This window comes from Grampus griseus (genome assembly GCF_964374135.1).
Source record: "Grampus griseus genome assembly, chromosome: 16".
In the NCBI taxonomy this organism is placed as follows: domain Eukaryota; kingdom Metazoa; phylum Chordata; class Mammalia; order Artiodactyla; family Delphinidae; genus Grampus; species Grampus griseus.
In genome coordinates, this window is record NC_139010.1 from 80,865,109 (window position 1) to 80,877,289 (window position 12,181).

General features: G+C 42.5%; 1 protein-coding gene across 2 annotated transcripts in view; it reads right to left on the reverse strand.

Annotated features, from left to right (window-relative positions):
- LOC309834550 ((E2-independent) E3 ubiquitin-conjugating enzyme FATS) overlaps positions 1 to 12,181 on the reverse strand; it is a gene marked incomplete at both ends in the record, with an annotated part of 225,867 nt that overhangs the window by 192,649 nt on the left and 21,037 nt on the right. For both annotated transcript variants that reach the window (XM_082673479.1, XM_082673478.1), the window contains one exon: positions 8,968 to 9,040. In XM_082673479.1, coding sequence (XP_082529605.1) covers positions 8,968 to 9,040 — 73 coding nt within the window. The remainder of the gene's footprint in view (positions 1 to 8,967; positions 9,041 to 12,181) is intronic.

Genomic DNA, 12,181 nt, shown 5'->3' on the forward strand with positions numbered 1-12,181 from the left:
AGAATTAAAGAACAAACAAACAGAGATGAACAACACAATAACTGAAATGAAAAATACACTAGAAAGAATCAATAGCAGAATAACTGAGGCAGAAGAACTTATGATAAGTGACCTGGAAGACAGAATGGTGGAATTCACTGCTGTGGAACAGAATTAAGAAAAAAGAATGAAAAGAAATGAAGACACCCTAAAAGACCTCTGGGACAACATTAAACAGAACAACATTCGCATCACAGGGGTCCCAGAAGGAGAACAGAGAAAGGACCCAAGAAAATATTTGAAGAGATTATAGTCAAAAACTTCCATAACATGGGAAAGGAAATAGCCACCCAAGTCCAGGAAGCGCAGAGTCCTATACAGGACAAACCCAAGGAGAAACACGCTGAGACATAGTAATCAAATTGGCAAAAATTATGACAATGAAAAACTATTTAAAGCAGCAAGGGAAAAACAACAAATAACATACAAGGGAACTCCCATAAGGTTAACAGCTGATTTCTCAGCAGAAACGCTACAGGCCAGAAAGGAGTGGCATGATATACTTAAAGTGATGAAAGGGAAAAACGTACAACCAAGATTACTCTACCCAGCAAGGATCTCATTCAGATTCGATGGAGAAATCAAAACCCTTACAGACAAGCAAAAGCTAAGAGAATTCAGCACCACCAAACCAGCTCTATAGCAAATGCTAAAGGAACTTCTCTAAGTGGGAAACACAAGAGAAGAAAAGGACCTACAAAAACAAACCCAAAACAATTAAGAAACTGGTCATAGGAACATACACATCAATAATTACCTTAAATGTGAACCGATTAAATGCTCCAACCAAAAGACACAGGCTTCCTAAATGGATACAAAAACAAGACCCATATATATGCTGTCTACAAGAGACCCACTTCAGACCTAGGGATACATACAGACTGAAAGTGAGGGGATGGAAAAAGATATTCCAGGCAAATGGAAATCAAAAGAAAGCTGGAGTATTAATACTCATATCAGATAAAATAGACTTTAAAATAAAGAATGTTACAAGAGACAAGGAAGGACACTACGTAACGATCAAGGCATCAATCCAAGAAGAAGATACAATTATAAATATATATGCACCCAACACAGCAGCACCTCAATACATAAGGCAACTGCTAACAGCTCTAAAAGAGGAAATCCACAGTAACACAATAATAGGGGGGACTTTAACACCTCACTTACACCAATGGACAGATCATCCAAACAGAAAATTAATAATGAAACACAAACTTTAAATGACACAACAGACCAGACAGATTTAATTGATATTTATAGGACATTCCATCCAAAAAGAGCAGACTACACTTTCTTCTCAAGTGCACATGGAACATTCTCCAGGATAGATCACATCTTGGGTCACAAATCAAGCCTCAGTAAATTTAAGAAAATTGAAATCATATCAAGCATCTTTTCTGACCACAACGCTATGAGATTAGAAATCAATTACAGGGAAAAAAACGTAAAAAATACAAAACACATGGAGGCTAAATAATATGTTACTAAATAACCAAGAGATCACTGAAGAAATCAAAGAGGAAATCAAAAAATACCTAGAGACAAATGACAATGAAAACAAGATGATCTAAAACCTATGGGATGCAGCAAAAGCATTTCTAAGAGGGAAGTTTATAGCCATGCAAGCCTATCTCAAGAAACAAGAAAAATCTCAAATAAACAATCTAACCTTACACCTAAAGCAACCAGAGAAAGGACAAACAAAACCCAAAGTTAGCAGAAGGAAAGAAATCATAAAGATCACAGCAGAAATAAATGAAATAGAAACAAAGAAAACAATAGCAAAGATCAATAAAATGAAACGCTGGTTCTTTGAGAAGATAAACAAAATTGATAAACGATTAGTCAGACTCATCAAGAAAAAGAGGGAGAGGACTCAAATCAATAAAATTAGAAATGAAAATGGAGAAGTTACAACACACACCGCAGAAATACAAAACATCCTAAGAGACTACTACAAGCAACTCTATGCCAATAAAATGGACAACCTGGAAGAAATGGACAGATTCTTAGAAAGGTATAACCTTCCAAGACAGAACCAGGAAGAAATAGAAAATATGAACAGACCAATCACAAGTAATGAAGTTGAAACTGTAATTAAAAACCTTCCAACAAACAAAAGTCCAGGACCAGATGGCTTCACAGGTAAATTCTATCAAACATTTAGAAAAGAGCTAACACCCATCCTTCTCAAACTCTTACAAAATATTGCAGAGAAAACTCCCAAACTCATTCTATGAGGTCACCATCACCCTGATACCAAAACCAGACAAAAAGACTACAAAAAAAAAAATTACAGACCAATATTAATGATGAATACAGATGCAAAAATCCTCAATAAAATACTAGCAAACAGAATCCAACAACACATTAAAAGGATCATACACCATGATCAAGTGGGATTTATCCCAGGGATGCAAGGATTCTTCAATATACATAAATCAATGTGATATACCATATTAACAAACTGAAGAATGAAAACCAAATGATCATCTCAATAGATGCAGAAAAAGCTTTCGACAAAATTCAACACCCATTTATGATAACAACTCTCCAAAAAGTGGGCATAGAGGGAACCTACTTCAACATAATAAAGGCCATATACAACAAACCCACAGCAAACATCATTCTCACATTGAAAAACTGAAAGCATTGCCTCTAAGATCAGGAACAAGACAAGGATTTCCTCTCTCACCATTATTATTCAACATAGCTATGGAAGTCCTAGCCATGGCAGTCAGAGAAGAAAAAGAAATAAAAGGAATACAAACTGGAAAAGAAGAAGTAAAACTGTTACTGTTTGCAGATGGCATGATACTATACATAGGGAATCCTAAAGATGCCACCAGAAAACTACGAGAGCTAATCAATGAGTCTGGTAAAGTTGCAGGATACAAAATTAATGCACAGAAATCTCTTGCATTCCTATACACTAATGATGAAAAGTCTGAAAGAGAAATAAGGAAACACTCTCATTTACCATTGCAACAAAATGAATAAAATACCTAGGAATAAACCTACCAAGGGAGACAAAAGACCTGTATGCAGAAAACTATAAGACACTGATGAAAGAAATTAAAGATGATACCAACAGATGGAGAGATATACCATGTTCTTGGATTGGAAGAATCAATATTGTGAAAATGATTATACTGCCCAAAGCAATCTACAGATTCAATGCAATCCCTATCAAATTACCAATGGCATTTTTTACAGAACTAGAACAAAGAATCTTAAAATTTGTATGGAGACACAAAAGACCCCAAATAGCCAAAGCAGTCTTGAGGGAAAAAAATGGAGCTGGAGGAATCAGACTCCCTGTCTTCAGACTATAATATGAAGCTACAGTAATCAAGACAGTATGGTACTGGCACAAAAACAGAAATACAGATCAATGGAACAGGATAGAAAGCCCAGAGATAAACCCACGCATCTATGGTCAACTAATCTATGACAAAGGAGGCAAGGATATACAATGGAGAAAAGACAGTCTCTTCAATAAGTGGTGCTGGGAAAACTGGACAGCTACATGTAAAAGAATGAAATTAGAACACTCCCTAACACCATACACAAAAATAAACTCAAAATGGATTCGAGACCTAAATATAAGACCGGGCACTGTAAAACTCTTAGAGGAAAACATAGGAAGAACACTCTTTGACATAAATCACAGCAAGATCTTTTTTGATCCACCTCCTAGAGTAATGGAAATAAAAACAAAAATAAACAAATGGGACCTAATGAAACTTAAAAGCTTTTGCACAGCAAAGGAAACCATAAACAAGACAAAAAGACAACCATCAGAATGGGAGAAAATATTTGCAAAAGAATCATCGGAGAAAGGATTAATCTCCAAAGTATATAAACAGCTCATGCAGCTCAATATTAAAGAAACAAACAACCCAATCCAAAAATGGGCAGAAGACCTAAATAGACATTTCTCCAAAGAAGACATACAGATGGCCAAGAAGCACATGAAAAGCTGCTCAACATCACTAATTATTAGATAAATGCAAATCAAAACTACAATGAGGTATCACCTCACACCAGTTAGAATGGGCATCATCAGAAAATCTACAAACAACAAATGCTGGAGAGGGTGTGGAGAAAAGGGAACCCTCTTGCACTGTTGGTGGGAATGTAAATTGATACAGCCACTATGGAGAACAGTATGGAGGTTCCTTAAAAAACGAAAAATAGAATTACCATATGATCCAGCAATCCCACTACTGGGCATATACTCAGAGAAAACCATAATTCAAAAAGACACATGCACCTCGATGTTCATTGCGGCGCTATTTACAATAGCCAGGTCATGGAAGCAACCTAAATGCCCACTGACAGAAGAATGGATAAAGAAGATGTGGTACATATATACAATGGAATATTACTCAGCCATAAAAAGGAACGAAATTGGGTCATTTGTAGAGATGTGGATTCATCTAGAGACTGTCATACAGAGTGAAGTAAGTCAGAAAGAGAATAACAAATATCGTATATTAACGCATATATGTGGAACCTAGAAAATGGTACAGATGAACCGGTTTGCAGAGCAGAAATTGAGACACAGAAGTAGAGAAAAAAATGTATGGACACCAAGTGGGGAAAGCGGCAGTGGGGTGGGGGCGGGGGTGTGATGAATTGGGAGATTGGGATTGACATGTATACACTGATGTGTATAAAATGGATGACTAATAAGAATAAATAAATAAATAAATAATAAACATAAAAAAAAATAGTCATCCTTCCTACAGTTTTTTCTCCCTAAGTGTTAGGAGCCTATTAATCATAGTAAACTGAAATTTTACGCTGGCCAAGAGGTTTCAAAGGTCTGGACAAGAGGACAATTTTACCATAAGAAATCAACTCTCTGCCCTTCCCAGTTCTGGAATTTCCAATGACCGAGGCAGTGAATAGTTGCATTGGGCAAATGAAGGAAACAAAAATGAAAATTCAGAGCTGACGTTCACTTCAGATTCCCTGCATGAGCACTCGGAACTCCAACTGGACCAAATATCTCCGATGTAGCTTCTGTAACAGAGACTGCCACCCACATCACTGCGTTTTAGAGCCGCCCCCGGACACGGGTGAAGCCTAAACCACCGTTGTCTGAGACCTGAGGAAGTGGAGAGACTTTTCCAAAAATAAAGGACAAACTGAGGGCAAGGTCAACACTGGCACCGGACCTCAAGTTACAGCTCTTCCCATCCCATGCCCGTGGGTACCTTAGGCTTTGTAGCCCACTCTCTTCCCACTTCACACACTGGCTCCTGCACTCATCTCACCTGTTCTCCTCGTTTCTCACATCACCCACCTGCAAATGATGCTCACATCGAGATCGACAACCCTGACCTTTCCCTGGATCTCGACACCAAATTTCCAGCGGCTTCACAGACATCTAGGACAGATAGTCCCTCAGATGCAGAGCATCCAAACCCCACAAATTCAGGATGCCCCCACCAGCACCAGCCCTTGAATCCCCAATTTCCTTCCCCATGGATGGTAGCGCTATTCGCCCAGAAACATCTTTAACTCCTCCCTTATGCAACCGCTTGTAAATAATTTTGCCATTTCCCAGTGCTCCAACGGTCCCAGCATCCCCTGCCCCTGCCCTGGGCTAAACCCTATGTCATCGCCTTCCTAGAAAATCACAATACAGTTGTCTTCCTAGAACACAGATCAGACCACATATTCCAGCAACTTAAAAATATTTAATGGGTCTCTCTGCCTACTCAGTACAGATTAAAAATAAAGAAGGTTATTCATTTCAGCTCAACACAATAGAAAAGCTTTCTAACGACTGCAGCTGTGTGAGCAAGTGATGAGCTGCCTTCAGATGGAGTGAGTCCCCTGGCCTTGGGGCTTACAGAGGCTTCCTCACTCCTGCGAGGGCAGGAGGTGGAGGGGTTTCAGATGTCAGGCATCAGGAAGAAACTGGACAAAGCGACCTCCATGGCCCCTCTCAAACTTGAGATTCCATGGGCCTACTTATGCCTTTGGGACATCAGCTTGGCCTGTGGACTCCTTCTGGGAGAACTGCCCTGTTAGCCAGGCACCCATAAGGTTGGATGCCCAGAAGCCAGGTTTCTAACTTCTGACCTTGCCTCCTAACCCGGGATGATTGACTCAGGATGGAGCCTGAGAAGGTTAACTGACAGACATGGGCTGCAAGAGTCAGGCACAGATCCTGTTACCGCGGCTCTAAGTGAAGGACCACACTTGCTACTGGGTCCCACGGAGTCTCCATGGTTCCTGTACTTTGTGCAACCCGGTGGCCTGTTCTCCTACAAAGTTCACTGGTTTCCTTACAACCGTTTTTCTTTTGTCGTCAATAGTGTGTTTCTGGTCCTTGCAACCCCAAGCCTGACCTAAAACTCTGCTCTCTGGGTTTCCCAAAGCCCAGGGGGCTGAGAGAGATCTCATTCTTGCACTGAGCCCTCCTCAGGAGTGTGGGTACAGGAAGTCTAATTCCTGAACCAAACTTCCTTGTTCTTTCCCGAGGGAGCAAGTTGGACCATAGAGAGTTCAAAGGACACAGGTGACAGCTCAGGCCAGTTTTCATAGAAGAGGTGTGACAGGTCTCCCTCCTGGACCAAGCTTTAGTCAGACTCCTCTGAGCTCTCTTCCTGACCAGGCTTCGTCTAGGCCTGCTGCCTTGGCCTGTCAGGCCCAAGAATCCCACTGAGTCCAGTTTTATTCAAATCCTGCTAAGCTGGTTTCACAAGAATCTCCCTGACCTGTGATATCTAATCAGGTTCTTCTCAGTAACTCTCCGTCCGCTGCGTCGTTCACTCCCCCCATCAGCTGTAGGTCCCCAGATGCCTGCCGTACTCAGAGCTGAGCTCGGTGCTGCACTGGAATCTCTCCCCTACTGCAGCAGCTCAAATAAAATCTGTCTTGCAGCTTTCAACCAGTGTCCAGTGCAATTTCCCTTTAACAGGTGGGGATGACCTTGTGGGAAGATGCGGAGGCCATAAATGTCTCCTCAAGGAGTCAGCCCCCCACGGAAGCATGGTGCCCACGCACGCACTGACTCCAACAGAGACCATTCTTGACCTGAGTCAGTCTCCTCTGAGAACGCTTTTCGACAAGGCCACGCTCTTGGGTTCTGTCCCTGGCCCGTTTAGCCCGATTTTAGCAAGAATCCTGCTGGGTCAATTTAGAGGAAATCCCCCGTCCTTGATATCTGATCAAATTCCTCATCCCCCACCTGTCAAGTCACTTTAGCCAAAATTCCCCTTACCCCTGATGTTTCCCCTTAGAAATCTTCCATCCACTGACCCCTTCTCCTGCTCCTAGGCTATAAACTCCCGTTTTTCCTTGTATTTGGAGTTGAGTCCAATCTCTCTCCCCTCCTGTAAGACCCCACCGTTGCAGTCCCTCTGAATCAAATCTGCCTTTTACCCTCCGTAACAAGTGTCGTGAATGGTTCTTCAGCAAATCCTTGCCTTCAGCCTGAATACCCAAGTTTTAAGACTGCCTCAAAAGTGTTCTTCCAGAATGAGAACTTTGAAAATATAGATAGATCTCAAAGGAAGGAAAGAAATCCAGGGGATATGTGTCTTCCCGCTCACCCAGGGTTGCCTGGACACATTCCCGGCAGCCTGACCTTTAACCTCTGGTCTCAGGGCCACCATTAAACTGCTAACTACCACGTGAGCAGGCACCCCTGTCGGAAGAGCTGGAGGAGGCCCATCTTAGCTGACCTAGCCCTCAGGGAAAGAAGACAGACACATCCACATGAGGTCACCTGGGCCTGACGGTTCTCCCAGGCACCTCCGAGTGCCCCAAGGAAACGTGGCATTCATCCCAATGTCCCCAAACTCCCCGTGGGGTGCCGGTGGCCAGTGTGCTTCCTGAGCCGGCTGCCCACACTACCAGAAACTTCTATCTGTGGATTCATATTCTTACTACAAGCAATTTCTGGGCTAGGTTTTTAAAGGATCCACGTTGAAAAGCTGCCACTACTAAAGAATAAGCTTATAAACCATGCTGTGGTGGTCCCACAAAGGATTAGCTAGGAAAGGATTAACTAGGAAAGGATTAACTAGGAAAGCTCCTTTCAAATCATATTTTTGTCTTGAGTTGACTGTGTGAGTTAAGGAAAGGATTTCAGATCCCTGATACCTTTGATATAGGCAGGCAGGTGGTGAGGGGTAATGAAAAGAGAGGCTACAAATGTGTGTGTGTGTGTGTGTGTGTGTAATCACATACACACACACATTGATACCAACGCATCAGTCACATTTACACACTTAAATTCAAATGGAGATTAAAAAATCGAATTTGCTATGTGAAAAACAATTCTTTCAGAATTTTTGCTACAGTCTCTGAACAGAAATATTCTATTAACCCAGCAATCTTATTACAAGACCGTCAGAAATCTGACCCACACCCATGTGATTTCGCTCATGAAAGGGGGTAAAAAAGCTTAGCTTCACGCCATTTACGTTAACAAACTTAACAAAGTTAGGGACTGGAACCATTTCACCTAGCGTTTCTACAGTTGAGCGCCTATGAATTGAAGCTTCATAAAAAGTGATTTATGAACGCACAGATACCGTGCCTACATTTCAATTGCACTGGCTCCAGCTCTGAGAAGATTCCACATTTGTCCCTGCTCCACGCTGGCCTAACCCCCACGTGCTCGGCGATCTGGGGTAGTCTTGGCTTCTGCAGGCATTACCTAAGGCAACCAATATTTCTTCTGCGTTGTTTGTTTTTTCAGAGACTACCAGCCTAAAGGCCTGTGTGTTTGGAAATTCAAATCAGCTTCAAATCTTGTCGGAGTCACTGAGCTCTCATTTCACGTTTGGGGGAAGACTAGTCTCCAAAGCACATTTTCACTGTTAATAAAAATAAAGGAGAGAGAGACTAAATAAAGGCTTGGAGGGAGTGCCACCCGGTCAGCGATGAGTTCTTCACCTGCATTTGAAAGACCCTCATTTCTTTCCCAGGCAGAGTGATCTTTGGGGGATGAGAAAAGCCGACTGTGGATCTGGAAGATAAATAGAAACCTTCCCAGTTTTATATTCTTATTTGCCAGATATATAATCTTCAGTAATGTGTGTTACTGGCTTTAAAAAAAAATCAAGAAATGTCCCTAGAATCTCTCCTTTCTCCTGAGAAAGGACTGCAGATTGTAATGAATATATTTATTTCCATTTCTCCTGTGTTAACTCTGCCAATGAATAAAAGGTGGTTATCTTTTTCCTCTTTTTTTTTTTTTCTGCTTGTGGCTTTTCTGGGTATTGAAGAAAAGTATTATTATTTTTATAGAAGTCTAGTTGATTTACAATATCGTGTTAGTTTCAGGTGCACAGCACAGTGATTCAGCTATGTGTGTGTGTGTGTGTGTGTGTGTGTGTGTGTGTATATATATGTATATATATATATACACACACACACACTCATATCTATTCTTTTTTCAGATTCTTTTCCCTTACAGGTTATTACAAAATACCGAGTAGAGTTCCCTGTGCTGTACAGTAGGTCCTTGCTGGTTATCTATTCTATATACAGTAGTGCGTATGTGTTAATCCCAACCTCCTCATTTACCCCTCCCCGCCCTTCCCCCTTTGGTAAGCATAAGCTTGTTTTCTATGTCTGTGAGTCTCTTTCTGTTTTGTGAATAAGTTCATTTGTAAAGGGTCTCTTTCTGATGCCTGCAAAATGCACAAGAAGGAAGCAGGGAGGGAGAAAAACTAATCAGTGAACATGGATTTTGCCATGAATTTTGCTAGTAGATCAAAGAACCACATCTCATATTTCTTTTCTCTCCCAGCAAAGTGCTGAATGGGTGTTGAGCTAAAATTGGACATTCGATAAATATTGATAAATTGATTAATCATGAGCCATCAAATTTCAAAAATTAACCTTCAAGGTCCAATGAAAATGAGACTAATGTATACAAACGTGTTCTGCCGTCTGCGAGCGTGATCAGGATACTGACTTTCTCTGCCAAACAACAAAGGTTTATAAGTTTATTCTAAAAGCAGTTCGCTGTGGGAGAGTCTTTCGGTTCTGATTTATCAACTTCTAATCAGACTCCGGAGAACCCATTCCTCATGGGGTCTCCCTGCATGCCCATCGTCCCTCTGAATATCCCATGACCATCGTCCCTCTGAATATCCCATGACCTTTCCCCAAAGCTGAAGAAGAACTCTTTGGACCCCCTAGTAGTGATCTTATCCTGATTTGAAGAGGCTACACAGCCATGGAGCTGGAGCCAGCCTCTAACTCTGAACCCCAGGAAACTGCTTAGTCCCAGGGCGGAGTTAAGCTTTTCGTTGCTCACATCTCGTTTTTGGCCCCTTCACATCCCCAGCATCTGGGCAACCAGTTTAGGGGTAGCAGAGAGGAAGCTACAAGCAAACAATTCTTCTGTTCCCAGCAGGAGCCTGGCCTCTGAGACCTCACAGTGAATTTTAAAGGAACTCCGTCAAGCCTCACAAGTCAGGTGACCTGGGACCTGACTCAGAATCAGGTCTGCCCAGCAATTCCCCTGTGCAACATGCAACGCTGAGAGAGAGCCCAGCCCCAGAGTGTGTGAGGTTACAAGCACTAAAGTGTACTGGTTGCAACCGAGGACAACTTTTCTCTCTCTCGGGTCCCAGTAGACAACAAGCTGACTCAGCCCCGCAGCCCTCTATAAATGCCTGGCCTCTCCGAAGCCTGGAACCGTCTGGTACAGGTTCTGGGTGTCACAGAAACCCAGAATTCCCAACAACAGGGCGATTCAGGAACCTCAGACATCATCTGACCCCGGATCTCAGTCCACCAGCGACGTCCTGGAGACACGTGGCTTTGGCTCTACTTTCTGTGGGTTGCTAACTGAAATCCCTTCATGCAGAAGACAATACTTTCCATTGCCCTTAGGACAGAGCATCAGAAGAGCCCTGGGTAGTCTGCCCCCGCTGATCTCTGTGCATCACTGGGCACCCCTCTCTTGGCCACATGTGCTGTGTGAGCTTCCCTCATCCCCTTGAATCGAATTCCACCCCCTACCACAGGGCCTTTGCACCTGCTGTTTCATCTGCACAGCGTGTTCTTTCCCCGGTCCTCCTCTGACCCCGCTCACATGACCTGCTCGTGTGTCCCTCCATACACCACTCTCAAAACTCGGTTTCTGATTTATAAGCTCTTACAGGAGCACTTTTTCCCTTCAGAGCACTCACTTGTAAGCACGCGTTGACTTGTGTGAATCTACGACCGATGTCTGCTTCTCCCCTACACTCTAACCCCTCTGAGAATAAAATTATGTTTGCCTCACTTGCCAATGTATCCTGGCTCCTAATAGGGCTAGATGCATAGTAGGCTTTCAATAAATATTTGTTTAAAAAAGGATGGAAGAATTAACCAAGCAATTAATTAACAAAAGCAAAGCTTCCTCCCCAAGTTAGGTTGCACAGGGGCCTTTAGAATCCACTATCCCATCTCCTCGGAGGCCGTGCACCATCAAGGGTCTCCCGCTCCTCTCCGTCTTCAACTTTGCCCTCCTCAATGTTTCTGTGTCCAAACCTTTCTTTTCTATTTTATTTTTTTTAATTGAAGTATAGTTGATTTACAAGGTTGTGTTAGTTTCAGGTGTACAGCAAAGTGATTCAGTTATACGTGTGTGTGTAGGTATGTGTGTGTATATATATTCTTTCATCATATTCTTTTGCATTATGGTTTATTACAGGATATTGGATATAGTTCCCTGTGCTCTACAGTAGGGCCTTGTTGTTTCTCTCTTTTATGTACAGTAGTGTGTATCTGCGAATCCCAAACTCCTAATTTATCCCTCCCCACTCCCTTCCCCTTTGGTGACCGTAAGTTCATTTTCTATGTCTGGGAGTCTGTTTCTGTTTTGTAAATTAGTTCATTTGAATCATATTTCAGATGCCACCAAAATCTTTCTTAGCTTAAAAACGAAACCAAAAAAATCCCTCCACAAACACACGGTGCCTTCCACCTTTCACCTTCCCACTGGCCCCAACCCTTGTTGGCCACTCTCTGTCCCTCTGCCTCGTGCCCCACCAGGCCTCAGTTTAGCACAGCCTCGACTGAGCCACTCTGACCTACGACGCGGAAATCCTTCTCGCTATTCTGGCTGTGCTCTCCCGGCCCCACCCACCAGCCGGCTCCATTGGATGTG